General features: G+C 34.9%; 2 protein-coding genes across 2 annotated transcripts; both read left to right on the forward strand.

Annotated features, from left to right (window-relative positions):
- Positions 1-4,228: 4,228 nt before the first annotated feature.
- tas1r2.2 (taste receptor, type 1, member 2, tandem duplicate 2) lies at positions 4,229-7,925 on the forward strand (the record flags this gene model as incomplete). The annotated part of the gene is made up of 6 exons (XM_082189460.1): positions 4,229-4,410; positions 4,529-4,826; positions 4,909-5,661; positions 5,774-5,986; positions 6,072-6,192; positions 6,991-7,925. The coding sequence occupies 6 exons, from the start codon at positions 4,229-4,231 to the stop codon at positions 7,923-7,925; spliced, it is 2,502 nt and encodes an 833-aa protein (XP_082045586.1).
- A 9,145-nt stretch (positions 7,926-17,070) lies between these two features.
- Positions 17,071-17,943, forward strand: her3 (hairy-related 3; the record flags this gene model as incomplete). Its single annotated transcript, XM_082188582.1, has 5 exons — positions 17,071-17,124; positions 17,229-17,324; positions 17,432-17,513; positions 17,631-17,807; positions 17,900-17,943. 5 exons carry the CDS (start codon positions 17,071-17,073, stop codon positions 17,941-17,943), a joined length of 453 nt encoding a protein of 150 aa, XP_082044708.1.
- Positions 17,944-19,692: the final 1,749 nt, after the last annotated feature.

The following is a 19,692-nucleotide window of genomic DNA, read 5'->3' on the forward strand; positions in this document are numbered from 1 at the left end:
ACACCCACTAAGCAAAATTATGTCCAAAAGACGTCTTTTCAACGTATTTGTCACAAATTACATTATTCCAAGTGTTTTCAACAAGATCTAATTTGAAAGAAATCTGTAATTTTATTCAGTGTAATGGTGCATTACATTTTGTTCACCTGTCAATTATAGCATCGCCTACGTGCAGGCGTCAGTGTTGTGGTTGTCTGCTGAAGCAACATTTAATTGACTTCTTCTCCAATTAAATTTTTATGATACACTTTTTAAAACCTGGTAGTTTTTAGTTCTACAGTATATTTAACTATATTAAGGATTTTAGTCATCACATGTCAGGATCTTAAATTATCACAGAAAAAAGTTGAGTAAATGTTAGTGGCAACTGACAGCTTACCAAACTGACAGCTTCTTACTGATAATAAGAAACTGCTCTATTTGGTGATTTTTACTGTTTGTTGTGGGGAGGAGGAGACAGAAAAGTGATCATATCTGCCTTTTATTGGTGGTTGGTACATAAAAACGTCTTCAGAAATGTAATTGTATGGAGCCCACACTATTGCTTGCAATTTGACCTATGTTTTACTTACCTGGGAATAGTTATTGCTGTAATTGTATCTATTCTGAAGTTTTTTTTTACCTGGATGTGAAGCTTGAAGACCCCAGGTAACAAATGCGCTTGGGTATTTAAAGACCAGGAAAATGCATGTTAGAATAAGATTAAAAATCAGTGGTAAAAGTAACTTATTTAAATAATGGGTTACAAATAGTTTTAGGGATTTTTTCAACCAAAAATCTGTCATTAATTGACTATGCAGCATTAAAAAAACATGGATCAAATCTCTAAAATCAGACAGACTACTAAGCATACATCTCTACAGTCTAATCTGTGCATCTGCTTTAGTAATCCAAAAGTATACTAACATAATCTCTTATTCCAGAGTCCTGTCAAAGACACACGTCTACCTTGTTTTGCCTGCTGTCCATAAAAAACCACATATTACTTTCCCTTATTTGCCCGCACAACTATTGCCTGAAGGCTCGAAATTGCGACCGTTTCGATTGCATGATCCCGAAATTGAATCTGTGCAATCTAAAAATTTAACTGAGGGCATTTGTGCAACTAATTATTACCTATGTATCTGCGTTTTTAAACACGTCCATCCTAAATGTTGTTACAGTGGCGATGATGTTAGCAGGTGCTGCTAGAAACAAGTGAGCCTATCAAATGCACTAGCATCTGCTACTGATAACGCAAGCACCCCACAACAGCTGCATCCCCCACCGGAGACCGTGTTGTTAATATGAAATTAAATAAGTGATGTAGTCATGCGTACTATGTGTTTTAAGGCTACTTTGGCTTTAATTTTACCAATAATATCACTTTTAATCATTAGTTAGCGTAAACTAGCATAGTACTAATGTTAACGTGTTTTGTCTAGGACTTTTACCTATCATTTTATTAAGTATACTTTAATGTTCAAGTATATTTTTAAGTATACTTTATGTAGTAAGTATACTAATATCAATTTGTACTTGTAGTAAACTTGTAAGTGTCCTATTTCAATACTGCTTGGGACTAAATTGGCCCACTTTTAGTATATAAAAGTATACGTTTAAGTGTACTATAATAAGTGCAAGTAAACTTTAAGTACACAACTAGGTTTCTCATTTGTAATGCATCTGTACTACAGTACAAGTGAACTTATAAGTATATTAGTGGTTTACTATTTTAATACAAGTAGTTCATATTTAAGTTTATGAAAGTACACACTGAAGTGTACTCTCAGTAAACTACTTGTTTAGTAGTTTACACTGCAAGCATACTTGTAAGTTTTCTTTAAGTGAACATTACATTATACTAATTTACTATTCATATATTATTTTTGCACTTGCAGTGTTCAAATGTAGATATTATGTTTTATACTTGAAAAATACCTTTAACTGTACTTTAATTTGAAAAACATTTGATTAGCTTCATGAATCCTTTTTGAATCCTTGAATGTCAGTAAGTTTCATAAAGAAAGGCAACATTGAGAAAATCCCATTGTTGTCAAAGACTACGCCTTGATCAGATTCAGAACGATGATCATAACACAGATGGAGTAGATCGAGTCCCCAAAGCAACACAGTCTTTTTCTCTTCACGGGTTCGACATTTCATTTGGTAACATTAAGCAATTTTGATTTACATGCTGTTTCATGTTTGATGATCAAGTTATTTTACATTTGTGTGAGCAATCTTCTATCACTTGTTTCAGCTTCTTCTTCTCCTGTTTTTTGATCCAGAGATTCTGTTCTAGAAGATGTGTCATAGCGCCCCCTACCATATAACAATGAAAACATGGATAGCTGGAAAATTCAGTCAACAGGGGAAGAGTAAAGTAGAATTAAAGTACATTCCTATGTACACTACCAGTGGAGTACCCTACACAAAAATTCAGATACACAGAATTAGAAGCATCTGTTTTATATCAATATTCTAATCAATATTTTCAAACAATGTAAGTTTCATAAGACTGTATATGAAAAACTATGTAAAAAAGTATATTTAATAGGGTACTCGATCAAAAGAGTTAACACAACTACAAGCCAAGTATACTTTGAATACTTAATTATACTTTTAAGTATATTTCGATCAAAAGATTGAATACAAGTACAGGCCAAATATACTTGGACTTTTCTCTCAAGTCAAGTACACTTAAGTGTAATTGTAAGTATATTTCTGAGAAGTATATAAAATGTAGACTGAAAGTATACTTTCTTATTTTTAGTTTAAAAGAAGTATACTAATAGAACACTTGAATAAACTTATTTTTCGTAAGGGTACAGCACTTATTTAATTTCATATTCACAACACGGTCTCAACCGCTGTTGTCTGCCGATCGACCACACTGCCTAGCACTGTGCAGCCATCTTAGCTTGCCATGTGTGCAGGACAGAGCCGTTGAAAAACAGAGTTACGACACTCCCATAGACTGCCATTGGAACTTTGGAATGCGGAAGTAACGCGTGTCATGGAGTAGCCGATAGTTCCAAACACTGATAGTTCCAACACTGAACCCCATTCATTTTCAGTGTTTCCGAATTACGCTTGCTGCTGGTGAGTTGACGAAATTACTGTATTTTTGACATTTGAACGCATTACCTCTCATGAATCTAGTCAGTAGTTGCAATTTATGTAGCCAACTTTAGTTCATGTTTATTGGAAGATAATAGTTAATTGCAGCTAGCTTACATGACCAACACTTCATTAAAGTTAGCTACCAGACAGAAATGTGTAAATTCAATACTGATGTTGCACTATATTGTATTCAGAGTTTTTTTGTCAACCCTTTACATACATGAGGTGGTCAGAATATTAGAAATACATCTGGATATAAAGCCAGTAAGTACAGCAGCACCCCCACAAATAAGACCTCAATGCTAAATCGTGTAAATGAATGTAAGCAATGAGCAAAATAATCATCCAGCTTCTTCCATATATATATATTTGTTCTCATTTAATTTCAAATTATGTACAGGAGTACAGAGTCAAAATAACAGAAATCATGTATGTGAATGTATTTTAACATAACATAACATTAGGGATGTTAGTAATTATGACCATAGAAGCACGAGAAAAATATATACAGTAAATACTGTAAATTTTTTATACCTTATGGGAGCAGTCCCCCTTCCCTCCAAAATCAAACACACAACATTTTTATTCAATTAAAAGGGCTTTATTGACATAAAAGTTTCAAGAACAATGTGTGTGTGTGTATGTGTCACTACCAGTCAAAAGTTTTGGATCGGTAAGATTTTTAATGTTTCATAAAATCTGTAAACAATGCTCGAATTTCAGAGACATTAGAAATCCATTAGTGTGTGTTATGGTTTAGGAAACTTATTCTATAGATTTGCTCCTCTGTTTTTTTTTTCTAAAGCTAACATTTGAGACATTGAATTTAGCTATTAATAAGAATGAGGTAATGATGGTGGTAGTTAGTAATGTTAAAACTATGGGTATTTAAAGTGTTGTTTTTTTGTTGTGTGTGTGATGTGGTGTAATGCTCTACTTAATAACTGATTGATGTAAACTTTTTTTGAGTTTAGATATGGAAATTGAGCTTTGTATCAGTGAATATAGTGGTTTAACCAAATTGAATTGTGTTGTAAGCAAATTCAATTGTTGTATATAAACCTGACTTCTATGGATTACCACTACAGATTCCAGTTTTCCAACCAACGATCCACCGTAAACCATGCTTCTGAGTAGCATTTACTCTTTCCTTTTTGCCTTTATTAATTATTTCTCTTTTAAAGTTTCTTGCTTAGAATCTGAGTTCAGCCTGAAAGGAGATTACTTGTTGGGTGGCCTTTTTGCTTTACATGAAATTCAATATGCAACACCTCTGTTCTCTCCAGAAGCCATTGAATGTTCCAGGTAAGAGAGCAATTTTTTACAGCAGCAGCATTTCCTCAATATTTAATATTTAAAGTATTTTTTTGTTAATACAAAGATTCAATTAAGCACAATTCACTTCCTCACTGTTGTGTTCTAGATACACTTTCTCAGAATCTGGCTATCAGATGTTCCAAGTGATGAGGTTTGCTGTTGAGGAAATTAATAACTCCACCACTCTTCTGCCCAATGTTTCTCTGGGCTATGAAATTTTTGACCATTGTTCTGACACGAATAATTTCCCTTCAGTCTTAAGTTTTATCTCAAAAAATGGATCGATAAAACCCAAAGAAAAACTCAATAACTATCAGCCTAAAGTGATTGCTTTAACGGGGCCATATGGAAGCACAACAACTATTACTATTGCTCCACTGATCACAATGGACCTTATACCATTGGTAAATTATGTTTTTTATTCCTCTTTTAATGTTTGTAAAGAAATACTACAACACATAATACTGTTATTCTCTTCTTTTAAAGGTGAATTATGGAGCTTCCAGCTATGTATTAAGTAATAAACTTCAGTACCCCTCTTTTCTAAGAACAGCGCCCAGCAACAAAGACCTGATTGAAATGATTATTCGTATCATACAATGGTTTGGTTGGAACTGGGTTTCCTTTCTTGGTGGCGAAGACGATTACAGTGAAGACGGCCTAAGTCTATTTAACAAGTATATACGCAATACTGGAATTTGTTTAGCCTATCAAGAGGCTCTAAGTCAAAGGACAAATTACAGTCTAACACTTAAAAAGATTGATATGCTTAACATCAATGTCATTGTTGTTTTCGCTCTGCCACAATATGCAAGCAACATTATCAAAGCAGCCATAGAGAACAACATCCAAAACAAAGTATGGATTGCAAGTGAAGCATGGTCTATGAATCAACAGCTTCCAAGGGAGCCAGGAATTGGGAAAATTGGAACAGTTATTGGCATTACAGAAAGATTGTTGTCTTTGCCCGGTTTTAATGAATTCATCTATAAAGATAGGGGAACAACTGATGTTGGCCATAATGATAGTGCTGATAGTGATGCCAAGAGTAATAGTAAGACATGTAATCAAGATTGTGATTGCTGCACAATGTTGTCCGCAGAGGAGATTATAAATGAAAATCCCACATTCTCATATGCCATCTATGCCGCCATATATTCCATAGCTCATGCATTACATAAGGTTCTGAAGTGTGACATGAATGAATGCAGCAAAAACACAACAGTTAAGCCATACATGGTGAGTAAATGCATCATAAGATGATATGACATTTTTAAGGAAAAGTAATAGTCATTCTTATAGCAGCATTCATCAAATGAATGGGGACATTTTTTACCACACTTTACAACAGCTTCTAGAACAAATCAAGAAGTTGGACTTCCCACTTAACGGCCGTCAGGTGAAATATGATGAAAATGGTGATCCAACTGTCAGTTTTGCAGTCATACGCTGGAATACTGAAACAAATCCTCCACGATTTGATATGGTTGGCATATATGATACATATCCAGAAATTACTTTTACTATCAACAACTCAATCTTGTCCTGGCATAACAATGGTTCGGTAAGTTATCTTTTTGGTGAGTACTTATCTAAACATTTACCTGACTTAGCTTAATTTTAATAACAAATTTTCTTATTCCATAAAGGTTCCTTTCTCAAACTGTTCTGTTGAGTGCAAGGAAGGATTTTCGAGGGAACCTGATGGATATCATAGTTGCTGTTTTCTGTGTAAAAAATGTCCACGTAACAGCTATGTGAATTATTCCCGTGAGTACTTTAAGCGATGAATGAAAAAACCTTGGCATTTCAGGTTCTTCAGTCCACTTTATTTTAATAGGGAAATAAAATGAAACATTTGCACATTTAGTTGTTATAGCACAAAAAAAAATAAAAAAAAATACAATGAATTGATCTTAAATTAGTCTGTAGATTACAATGAATAATCTTTTAAAAGTACATTAATAAAATCATTAAATAACCACTCCATTATAAAATTAACCACATGGTCTAAATGTAACTGTTCATATTTTTTACACTACAAATTTAAAATAATTACTGTCTACAAATCTACTATTAATAAAAACTGTATTGCTACTGTCTATGTAAACACTATTAATAGCAAACGTAGTAAATTCACAAATGACAATAATAATAATAATTTAAAAAAAAGACAACTTCAAATAAATCTCACTAATGTTGATATTCAAATGAAATGTCAAAATTATTAGCCACTCTAAAATGTGTTGAGATTACCTAAGTTCAAGAAGAAAAAATATGAAGGGACATCATACCCCATCTTCTTCTTTTGTGCTGTCTCCCAATGTAATGCAGAGCTCTAATGTAGTTTACTGGTGTTCCATTCTTCATTCCACACCATACCATCTGTAATGATTTCAATGTTTGAACGAACCACGTCCTTATTACCTGCAAGGTTACCAAACTGGCATTTGAATATATGTGAATAAAATTTCCACAGATATTTCCCACCATCATGCATTGTAAAATCACTTTCTGTTTGATCTTGATCACAAAAGTATGTTTTCATATGGTTTTACTGTTTCTCAGGGGATCCCTATACATGTTTTCCATGTCCAGAGAGTGAATGGTCTGATGAGGGCAGCGCGACATGTAAGACACGTTCTGTTGTCTATCTTCAATTCACAGAAATCTCCTCCATCGCTGTCATGGTTTCTGCCATATGTCTAATTAATCTCCTTTTTGCCATATTTTGCCTTTTCACCTATAATTACAACACACCAGTGGTGAGGTCTGCTGGTGGTAGCATGTGTATCCTGATGTTAACATGTTTGATAATGTCTAGCATAAGTGTGTTCTTTTTCTTTGGAAACCCCACATCTGTACACTGCCTCCTGAGAAATGTAATATTTGCATTTTTCTTCACTGTTTTTCTCTCCTGTATGGCTGTCCGTTCCTTTCAAATTGTTTGTATCTTCAAAATGGCTGCCAAGTTCCCCAACGTGCACAGCCTTTGGGTAAAGTACAATGGACAGTGGCTCTTTGTTGGATTTGTTTCTGTCATTCATTTAATTTCTTGTGTGCTGTGGATGACTGTCTCAACTCCCAAAACTTTCAGAGACTCATTAACTTTTAAAGACCAGATTATACTCACCTGTGAAATAGGGAACACTATAACTATTTGCATTGTTATGTTTATAGGTTGGTTTCTTGGTTCCCTGTGTCTGTTATTTTCTTACATGGGAAGAGATCTGCCAAAAGATTACAATGAAGCGAAATCAATAACTTTCAGTCTCATTTTGTACATTGTGAGCTGGATTGTGTACTTCACAGTATACCTCATTCTCAAAAGCCAATACATTCAGCTTGTTAATGCAATGGCCCAGATATCTAGTATATACGGAATTGTCTTCAGCTATTTCATACCAAAATCTTACATTATAATATTTCAACCACAAAAGAACACTCCTGCATACTTTCAAGCATCTATTCAGAATTACACGCAGACCATTAGTAGGACTTAGACCACAACAAAGCACAGAAAACACAGATGCCTCCTTTTAGTTAGTTTTCCTTTTAAGAAATTTTCTGTAAAAGGCTTTTATACTCATTGCTATACTGTGTCTTTAGATCCATTAGTAGTTCCCAATATTATTATCATTTGTTTGTGTTGTTATATCTGCTTGTATTGGTGCTGTATTTAAGTTTTGTTAAGAAAAAGCTATCCCTTGATAAGTCAAAATGTTATAAAACACTTTATCGGTATGCCAGCATACATTTAACTTCATCATTCATCATCCTAAATGGTAACATAGGCCCTTCTAATCGCACTGCAATTTAACAGGTAAATAAAGAAGTGGGGGAAAAAAAGAAAGAAAAAAGAATCTGTCATGATTTATTTACCATTATGTTGTTCCAAACATGCATTTATTTATTCTGTGTAACACAACAGAAGATCCTTTTAACATTCTTATTGACACTGCTTTACCAGAATCTCAATGTCATATTTTTAACCAGATTGTAGTGGTACAAATATCCATTTCATTCATTAATACAAACAATTCTTCCATTATATAGAAAATGTGGGGTCATGTAGGCTATTATTCTACCATGATAATCGAATGGTGTAGAATAATATTAATGAACCCGTTTTAGTTTCCCGTCAGTGCTCCATTTGGCCACATGGTGGCATAGCTCGATTTTTTTTTTTTTTATTCCGTAACAGCATCATAGGCCTTCTAATAGCAGCAAGGAAATGAAATGTGTTATTTAAAAAGCTGAACTGAAACGCCACATAAACATTGAACAACCCCACCACCCACCCCTCCTTTTTTTTTTTTTTTTTTTTTTTTTTTTTGCATCAGCGAACCCATTCATTATTTTAACAGAACGCATATTTTGTCGCCAAAAATACGAAGCGAGGAAAATTAGCGGGCTGCCCCCAAGCTTTTCAGAAGATGGTCCGATTTTACCACATAGGCTACTTTGAAGTTGTAAAATACTCTGGGAAACCAATGAGATTTGGCGATGGGCTACTTTAACACAGAAGCATAGGCCTAGCCATGACAATCCTCGTATCACAGCCATATCGTATAATGAGCCAAAAATACAGCAGTATGGAGAATGCTAGGTTTGTGGGGCTTACAAAAGAAATATGTATTTTAAGTTGGAGATAAATGTAACAACACCAATAAAATGTTTACTAAATCATGGCAAGGAAACCTTTTTTATTATTATTTATTCCCTGGCTCATTTTGCGTTTAAACGAAAGTGTACACAAGTCGTTATTCTTATACAAATGTGTCTCAAGTTCTGACGAGTAAATGGCAGATGTTTTGCAATTCAAGGCGCAACCATAGACAGGATTTAATAGTGCTTCACAAAGAGGGGCTCGTCTTTTGTTAAGTCCTTGTGTTTCTCATTGAAAAGCGTGACAAAGGGTTCATCCTTCATGGAGTTTTAAAGTTACTTTCCACTAGTTCATTTCAGCCCTTGAGAAAACCCAAAGCAATGTTAATGCCCATCTCTTCTCCTTTGAGACAGAGATCTCAGTCCACACAAGCAAACATAAGGCATTGTGCACCTGAACCAAAGCCTTCTGAATAACATAGTCTAGTCTATAGAAATTCGTTAATAGAACGTTTGATTAGCCCAATACAAACAAGACCGACGCGTGGCATTTTACAGTAACTTAAAACATGTCGAATTGTGTGTTGTTTACGTTATTAAATATATCAAGTTGGCTGTTTTGTTTAACTTTGAGGGAAGCCATTTGTTTCATTTCGGTTTTTTTTTTTTTTTTTTTTTTACCTCTGAATAGTAGGCGGTTCTCCGATTTGTTTCGCTCTTGGTTGACCCGTTCCGTTGACATTCAGTGAGGATTCCCGAGAGACATGCCGTCATATTTGCAGAAGCAAAATTCGTTCAGTTGCTTATTATAGCCTATCATATTTTCAAATATTTTAAAGAGTAGCCTAATTTAAAGAATTACTATAACTTAAGGTGCATAGATGTCCATATACAAAAATAGAGCCAAGTTTCATCGCTGCATATTGGCAAAATGAAAGTTTAGGCGACTACTGCGATATTCAAAAGGCTAGGCTATCTTTTTTCTAAACTTTTTCTACATAAAAAATGAACCATCACTGATATTTTCCTTTTATCTCTGTAAAGCTTCTTTGAAACAATCTGTATTGTAAAAAGCGCTATATAAATGAAGGTGACTAATATGGTTGTATTTATATTCGTAAGTTGTTCATTTCCTATGTCTGTATTTATATTCATCATTCTGTTTTAACCTACACCAACGTCAGTTTTAATGAGATGTAATTTCCCCTAAAATGCGAATAACTGTAGGCCTACTATAATTACTTAGGCTACTAATAATTCCTGACACGTTGTAGCAAACTCCAGAATCCCCTTAACAAAACATAGCAAAAGGCGGTTAAACAGTTAATCAGAGCGAAAGAATGCATCACCGGATTTGAGAGACCTCTGAAAAACATGTTTAACGCGTTAGAGTGTTGACAAAGGGGTGTAAATTGCATCTGTCCTAATTAAATGTTTTTTGTTGTTTGTTTGTTGGTTTGTTTTTGTTGTTGTTGTTGTTGTTGTTTTTAGGGATCGCCTGTGATCTGGCATATTTTAATCTATTTATCTAATCTAATCTATTTGGCCTATTTGTGAACAGAGAACACAGCTTTTCCTCAGAATATAGTGGCTAAATTGAAGAGCCAATGTGCTGCAACATGTTGAATTTAAGCGTGAAAATAGCGTGATAAACAGCATCGTTGAGGTACAAAGGAGTCGAGCCTTCCACCATGCACCAAGCTGCTGTGCTGCAATTTCATACTGATTTCGCGCTACTTTGTAAGACAGCAATGTAGTGTTTGAAACAATTATTCGGTGCATTACACGCAATTTAATCTGATATTTACATGCTTAAGTGATTGCTTGTACCAGCATAAACAATAGGCACAAACACATAGGCCTAAGTGTATATTTTAATTATAAACTGAATTTACTACTGAGTTCTCACTAATATTCAGTTTTTTTTTTTTATATAAAAAAAATAAAAGGATGCAATATTATTTACAAGTGATATCTTAAAAACGTTTTAATTTATTGATAACTCCTGGACTCTTTGATAGACATAATTGTCTGGAACATCCACCCCCTAATGAGCAATCGCTTCAGTACTTTAAAAACTACAAGTAGGCTAACTAAATGCTGGTAAAACTTTTTAATTAGACTAGAGCTGTTTGAAAAAGTCTATGGCTGTATGATATCCACGTCGTGTGGCTAAATGCGTCTTTTGTATAGTGAGGTCGTAGGTAACTCTTTATTTTACACGTCACATGTAGCTACTATAGCAATAACTATATTGTGCATAATTACATGTGCAACTTGCCCTAAACCAAACCTAATCCTAACCCTACAGTAAGTAGACAAGTAGTCAATTAATAGGCCTACTCGGTAGAACTAGCCTACTTAAATGTGCTATAATTACACAATAATAATTAAGGGCACTCTGTCGCGTATCTTGTATCTGAAGCTACGTAATTTTTCTAATTTTCTCTAATCACAGGAAAACGTCATAATGTCATATATTAATTAGTCTATTCGAAGTCTGTTTGTGTCCAAAAAGCATAGACTGTCAGATTTTAATTGTAACTTAAATAATGTGACCCCGATTAAATGATTGACGTTGTCATTAAGCACGAAGCCTTGGAAATATGCAAGGAGAAAGTGTAGCCTAGTAGGAGACAGGCCTTGTTGGTCACAGGGTATTCTAAGGCGTTCCCAAGGACCCGCTGTTAATGAGGAAGTGTGTAAAATCAGGCCGTCGATAGGAGGCGTTCCTCTGATTCGCCTCGCTCTGCTGTTTGAAGGGAGCATCCTGTGTCAATTCTTCTTTTTCAGACAATATGTCCTATCTTACAAGTACCAAAGATATACTTTATTTTGGATTCTACTCATCACAAAATAAACGCGCACATACGAAATTATTAACCTTTACTTTGAGAACTTGAAGACACTTCTTAAATTCCAAAGGTGCTTGCTTGTGACGTAGGCTATTAAATGTTAAGTGTGAAACCTTGCAGGTTATCCCACACAACGGGTGACTGTTTGTATCGTCATTTCGTTATAGCAATTCTTAAGCCTTTTTCTGAACAGTTTCACTCCACATGACAGTGTCTCTTTATTAAAGCAAATAGGCAATAGCACACTGTCACAATGCTCTCAAATTTTGTTTAATGACTGACAAACAATTAATGTTCAGCCCATTTCTGTCTTCGTCAGGTATTAAAAAACATTAAAGCTTTTAAGTCTTTATACAATAGGCGTGCATGGACAACTAACAAGACAGCAATAATGAAAACACATTGGACTCTCCGAATACAAATCTTTGAACAACTATAGAGCAGATGACGCCAGGTACAACGCAATAAACATCAATATCTGTCCATAAGTAGTTTTGAGCACTGGAACAGCTTGTCTAGCCTGTGCCTAGCCTAGGTTTCAGTGCCTTGGACAACGACACCAAGTAAAATTAAGCCTTTCCCTTATTTGGGTTTTTAAAAATTGGATTATTAAAATATTCTTCACACGATGGGAAACTCACACTGAAAGGCTCTTTGGGTTATTTTATGGCATCACCCCCATTTATGCAGTCTACATGACGAAATAATAGTTGAATTTACACACATATTTTAAAGTTTACATCCTCACATCACTTGTTTCCTATTATGGTGTGTAACTTCCTCAAAGATAAATGACTTTTGAATGCTTTATGATAGTTGTGTACGAGTAGTGAAATTATCCACCGTTATGAAGAAAAGTAGGCTATAGGCTATGTCTCACCAAAAGAGTCTATATTATGTTGAGATAGCTTTTTTATTTGGACCCAACATGACCACAAAAGGCGCAGTTTGCAAAAGTAGAATATTGAAGTCGAGCAAGAAAGGCCGCAGTGGGATACCAATCACCATGACGATATGCTTATTAGAGAGGTAAATTGTCACATTGTTCTCTTATTGAGACCTCTGCTGTGCGGAACCGGGGGATGGACCGTGAAACCAGAGGCGAATAGTTTCAATAGTCCGTCGCAGCATAGCATATGGTGCTAAACCGAACGCTGACACCAACAAATTGCAGATTTAATACAAATTTTCTCTGAAGGAAAAACTCATGCCACCCATGCGCATTTTTTATCAGTCTATGACTGACGCTACGTTGGAATTTTTTTAGTTACACAAAGACAATAAATACATCGTTAAGACAAAATAAGACAAGTGTAGATAAACGAAAGCATAACGCTAAACACAATTTATAATTTTTATAGAATAGATTTATAAGCTGTTTTCCTCATGGGGACCAAAAATAATTAAACATTTCTGGTATTACTATCCTTGTGGGAACAACAGGAACGGTGCGGGGTCACAGCTAGGGCTAAGGGTTTTTGTGAAACACACGCGCGCGCGTTCACTTTACTATTATAGGCCTATATATACACCGTTTCAAAATTTTGGAGAACCCAAATAAACCATATTGATAAACTGAAAAAAAGATCAAAAGCAAGTGATGAATTTGTATTTATTTTATTTAAATTTAAAATTAAAGAATATTAAACTTATATGGAATCAATAATTCATCGTGAAAATTCAATCATTCAAGATTCGCTGCTACATTTCAACTAAAAACAGTGCCCACAAGTCTTTTGTTCTTATACAAATTGGTTGCTTATTCTGTGAGGTAAATGGCAGATGCTTTTTGCAAATCAAAGAGCCTCAATAGACAAGATTTGGTAGGCCTACTTAACAATGTGAGAGGGTTTTTGTCTTTATAGTTTCTGACTGAATGGCTTCACAAAAGCTTCCATCCTTCGCTGGGTTTTAAGTTACAATGCTCTAATTTAATTCAGCCCCTAAGAATAGCCAAAGCAATTAATGTGCCCCTCTGTTTTTCCTTGCACACAGCCAAACACAAGACCGTGGACGCCTAAGTCAAAGTAAAGACTTCTTAAAGACCTGCGGTCTAGTCTATATAAATTCATAACTTGCAATATTTGATCAGACCAAAAAAATTTTGTCGCGTGGTGTTTTATACTTTGTAATAGCCCAATTATTATTTTATGAAGAACAAATAGGCCTATAATACGTCATATTTTATATCGCATTTACTTAGGATATAGTAGGCTATGATATTATACTTTGTGGGGAACTATTTGTTAATAAAATAATCGGTAAAAATGGATGTTGTTTGGAAAAGTTGCCTTGCTCACGTGGCAGATCACTTTCAGGACACATAAGTAAATTCTGTAAAAAGGCAACACTTAAACAATCTTTCAGAATACAAAAAACAAACAAAAACAAAAACAACGAATAAAGCATTTTACGATATATTTTTTAATCTCATTAAAGTCTTTGAATTGTGTTGACGATTAAACTTGTTTTTTGCTTTACTGGTTTATATTTTTGGTAACTGTCATTTCGAGCCCAAGAACATCAGCTGATTCTCTTTTTCTGCCATGATTTTATATTTACATGTTAACAATGAATTGTAGCTCTTTGGAAAGGGAACGTTTATTGCAGTAATTGTATAATTGCTTCACTAATTGTTGTTAACAAGCCATAGAATACTTCAGTCACTACGGGATCTCCTAACTAAGCGTGCATGATAAAAGGCAGTTAGGGTTAATCAGTTACAGATGGAGAAAAGTGAAAGCACTTCCAAGCCTTTGATAAACATGCGCTTAACCTTTATCGCAGTCTGTTATTATGCCAAACTCGAGCACAGATTGTTCCTATCTTATTGTTTCTGACAAAGTGGAGAAAACGGTGAAACCTCTAAATAGAACACTTGGCAATAAAGTGATCTTCTAAGCGTTGTGTGTGTGCTATGCAAATATTCTTTCTTTCATTTGATCTGAAATGATGGACTTTTTTGGTAGCCTACAATTGACTAAATAAGATTATTTGCTTTTGAAAAGTAACTGTGAACTGTACCACAGTGTGAGCGTGTGACTGACGTGTAAATCAGTGTCACAAAAGAGAGCTGATTTGCTCCGATTTCATACTGATTTGCGCCATTTTACGCTGTGAAAAGAGAAACACAGCAGCGTTTTTAACCAATTCTTTGGCCATTACAAACAACTGAATCTCAAATGCTTGTAGATAACAAACATGCATCTGTAAACTACCTATCTTTTAGTTTGTTAGCCCAACATGTTTTATGTAAAACTTAAAAAAAATACGGAACAACAGAAAAGCGAAGAGCAAACAGCAAACAGAAGGACTTTTTTTTCCTTCTAATTATTCAACCAACTGGCTTTTTGACAATATAACTAGTTTATTGTTGTTTGCATTATGTATTTAACATACAAATTAAAAACGTTTAACATTGTGTGCTCTTTGCAAAGTTTGATGCAATATTAGTGTGTCGGATTAAAAATGGTCGGATTCTTTGAAAGAGAACTTGCACAATAGACCTAGATATACAATAGACCTGAAAGATCAATCGCTATCCTATACTTAGGCCTATATAAACTGTAGTGTTTTTCATTGCCTTCTAAAGGCTCTTGACTGGAGCTACTGAAATGGTAATGTGATTCTATCAGTGTCACGTCATTTGTTTCCTCCTAAATACACCTATTGTATGGTGAAGCCGTCTCAAGTGAAAAAAAAGTCTTAAAGCTATCAATGGACATTCATTCATCCTGTCGCGTGTCATGCGTTTGGGGGCACTCCCTGTCTTTCTTACTGCGCATGTGCAACATAGTATTGTACTTTTGACCAAAAACATTTATTTTGATCAAAGAAAAATTAAGAACCAAAATGTCGTTGCTCCAATAATGTTTCTACATTTTTAATAAACAAAATAACCGAAAAGGTCGATTGAATTGTGAAATTAACACCAAACTGTGCAGGCATTACAAACTTTTTTTCTCCTAACTGTTCACTTGACCACTTTTTAAAAATTGTTTTATGTAAAACTGTAGTTTTTCACACAGTGGAAACTGAAGTAGCTTTGCTTAAATAGGTTCTTCATTTCTATTAAAACCCTGTAGCCTACGACATTCCCAAGGACAGGCTCTATTGACGGGTAAGTGTGGAAAATCAGGCAGATAGGGCCCTCGGACAGGAGGCGTTCCTCTGATTCTCCTCGCTTATTTCTTTGAAATGAGCATCTGTGAGAATTCTACTTCTTTTTGAGACCAGGTATGTTCTCAAGTCAAGCTTAAAACACGAAGAGCTCTGCTTGCATGACCATTTGTATTCTACAGGCCAAATAATCATAGAACTTTTGGGCAGTTTTAGAAAAAGTTGCTTTGGTTTGTAGAATCTTGACATTTTAATTCAGCAAAAGTGAAGGTTCCCCTTCCTTATTGGCAGAAAATTGTCACGTTGTGAAGACACGGAAAAGATTTCCACGGTGCTGCGTGTCCCACATGGCGTGAAACTTGAAGAGAAAAGGATGAATAGTCGGAGCTAATTCCTCTACAGCTCGTCTGGTTATTTGTAACACTTCCCATTTTACGGTGCTTCTATACAACTCTCTAAAAGCTACATTTTCACCCCACACGATGATGTTTTGGGCCAGCGCTTAATTGTTCATTTCTATCTAAACTAAACCACATCAAATATAAGATTTATCCCTCTTAGGGATAACATAATTATAAGCGTTAGTCCAAGTAGGCCTATTGAAAAGCAACTGATTGCCATTTCAAACTAAATTAGGCTGGCATTTAAAAAAGTCTGTTGGCCTATAACTAATTACGTATGACGCCAGTAAGCTATACGGACAAGTAGGCTAACACTACTCACAAAACACACACAGTATTATTTAATTATGTTTCTTCTGATTATATAAATAAAAGTCTCGTGGTTTATAAAAGAGAGTAATACCAAAATTACTCCTAAGCTCTTTTTTGAGAACAAAAGCACAGCCAGGAAAGCAACTTCAAGCTGATTGGGTGTCCAGAAGAAACTAAATAGATGCTCTTTTTCGCACGTGTGGATGCACGTCTCAATGGATGTGAGCAGTCCATTGAGATGTTAAGTGAGCCTTTCTATATAAAGCAGGACACTAGGGGGAATTCCTTCACTCAAACTCAAGGAATTCTGATAATTCATCTGGGTATCTAAGCACATTGAGCATCTGAGGACAATGTCTGCAGCATCAGATAGTGTGGTAGCGGCAAAAACTCAATGCGTTAAAAAGGTGATTATGAGTAGAGTGCATTTTTTTGACAATAAATCGTAAAACTTCTTTATCGGTGTATATTTATTGTATTTGAAATCAAAGAAAACGATTTTGTATTTCAGGTTTCCAAACCACTGATGGAGAAGAAAAGAAGGGCACGTATCAATAAATGTTTGAATCAATTGAAAAGCCTCCTGGAAAGCGTCTGTTCCAACAATGTAAGACATTTAAACGGATTTAATCTTCTATTCAAATTCTAACACGAATCTCTGTCCCAAAATCTAACGGATCTGTTTTTAATTGAACTTATTATTGCATTATTCAGATCCGCAAGCGAAAACTGGAAAAGGCTGACATTTTGGAACTAACGGTGAGACATCTGAGGCATCTGCAAAATAGCGAAAGAGGTGCGTGTGCCCTTTATTTTTTAAATATTTTTAAAAAGTTTTTATTAATTTCCCAACCGAATATAATAAGTGTGTTATTGGAATATCATAACTAAATATTGTTTTCTCTAAATACAGGAATGGCCGCAGTTTGTGACTCTGCTGAATATCACGCTGGCTACAGAAGTTGTCTCGCCACTGTCAGTCATTATCTTCACGCGTCAGAAACAGACAGGGATTCCCGTTCCACCATGCTGACACATCTCACGAACGGTCCTCGCTACACCAGAGTTCCTGATTTCAGTACCGCGGAAAGCGACCACGCACCGATCCTTGCACCAACAAATACACTTCGGCGATCACATGAAGTTGCACTTAAAACAGACGCTCCTTATCTCAACGTGCAGCAAACATCAGACAGAAATGTCTGCTTTATGCCGAAGAGGATTGAGATTTGTGATATTGACAAAATATCATTCGACGCACTGGTTGGGACCACTGGATCCAAGAAGATCAAAACCATACACTCCAGTCTTAAAAATACAAAGGTTGATGAGTGCTGCAGTTTGAAACATAATTATTGGCGGCCTTGGCAAATATGAATAATTTCAAATGTCATTGTTTTAACACTTAGACTCTAGCTCTAATTTTTGCTTCTCGTGCACTGTATATGTAGGTCTTATTTGAATGAATGACAAATGCCTATTTTAGTAATAAAAGACTACAAAAATGTGCGTATTTGTGAACAACATTATTTATAACTTATAGTTATAATTGTTTTATAACAAGTTTGTTTTTAAATCTCTACTGCATGTCGCCCAAGAACATTTCCAAGCCTCGGAACACTAAAACCATCCACGTGCAATTTTTTTTATTGGCAAATTTTCACTCTTGAATAACGATACTGCTCACTGCTAAAGTACCAATACCATTATACAATGCATCAGTTTATACACTCTATGGTTAACTGATATATTACATTAGAGGGGCAAGCTGGTCTCTTCCCGAATTTGTGTTTATGAATGAATGACGTTACGAAGGAGATGGCGTATCTCCTTCGTAAGATCCATTCGATCTCAACTGCTGCTGAGATCGAATGGATGTCAAAGTTTTTACTCAGTAAGAGAATAAAATATTTAAACTGCACTGTGGTCATTTTATACGATCAATTTTCATGACAAGTAGACTACAGCCTTTTTTAAATAGGTCGACCTCAAATTTATTCTGTTGAATATATATAGGCCTATATATATATATATATATATATATATATATGAAGAGTTCAGATGCAAAAGCCTCTAAATGCCATCTGAAATTTTCCTATAGAATGATAATTTTTATCAAGCTTGTATATTTAAGTTCAGTAATTTCACTTAAATGACAATTAATAGGTAATCTTCATTGCCATTTAAGTGGAATTATTGAATTTAAATTTATTTAAAAAAAATATTAAGTCTGAAATGTACTTAAACATGAATAGCCTACCTAAAATATAAAACAAAACGGAAATTTCTCTATTCCCCTAATTTGAGGGCTCTTCATTCTGAGCAACATATGGGACAAATGTATTAATTTATTTAAATATTCCTGTGGGTCATGCAATGAGCTGCTATGCAAAATTCACTTTCAAACCACCTGACCAAACAATGAATGTGGTTTATGTGGTGTGCTTTATATTTTACATTAAATATTAAAATATTTCAACTGTAAAGAAAATGACTTCAACTTGGAATATGTAAATCATGCTTTTATATTGAGCTTCAAGAAAAAAACCCTCTTGAATGCATCAAGAGGAAAATCTCTGATTCCTGGGTCAGCTTCATGCAAGAGTAAAGAAAGAAAAGACAGAATTACTAATATTCGACTGGTCAAATGTGCAAACAGCATAAAGGATTTATTTTAATGCAGTGGTTCTAAATCCTGGTGAGGTGACCCACCGCTCTTTGCACATTTTGTACATCTTCCCTATATTTAAAGGGGTCATCAGATGCAAAATTCACTCTTATATGATGTTTTCATATGTGTCTTTGCGTGTGGACACAATTTTACAATAAAAAAAATCCATTCACTCCTTTTTTTTTATCCTCGAAAAGTCTAAACACTCTTAATATTAATAGGCTAATCAAACCTTTTGGACTTTCTGAGCAATATGATGTCATATTGCTCATGCTCCGCCCACAACTGTCCCATATTAGCATAT

This window comes from Leuciscus leuciscus (genome assembly GCF_965113295.1).
Source record: "Leuciscus leuciscus genome assembly, chromosome: 13".
NCBI classification, from domain to species: Eukaryota; Metazoa; Chordata; class Actinopteri; order Cypriniformes; family Leuciscidae; genus Leuciscus; species Leuciscus leuciscus.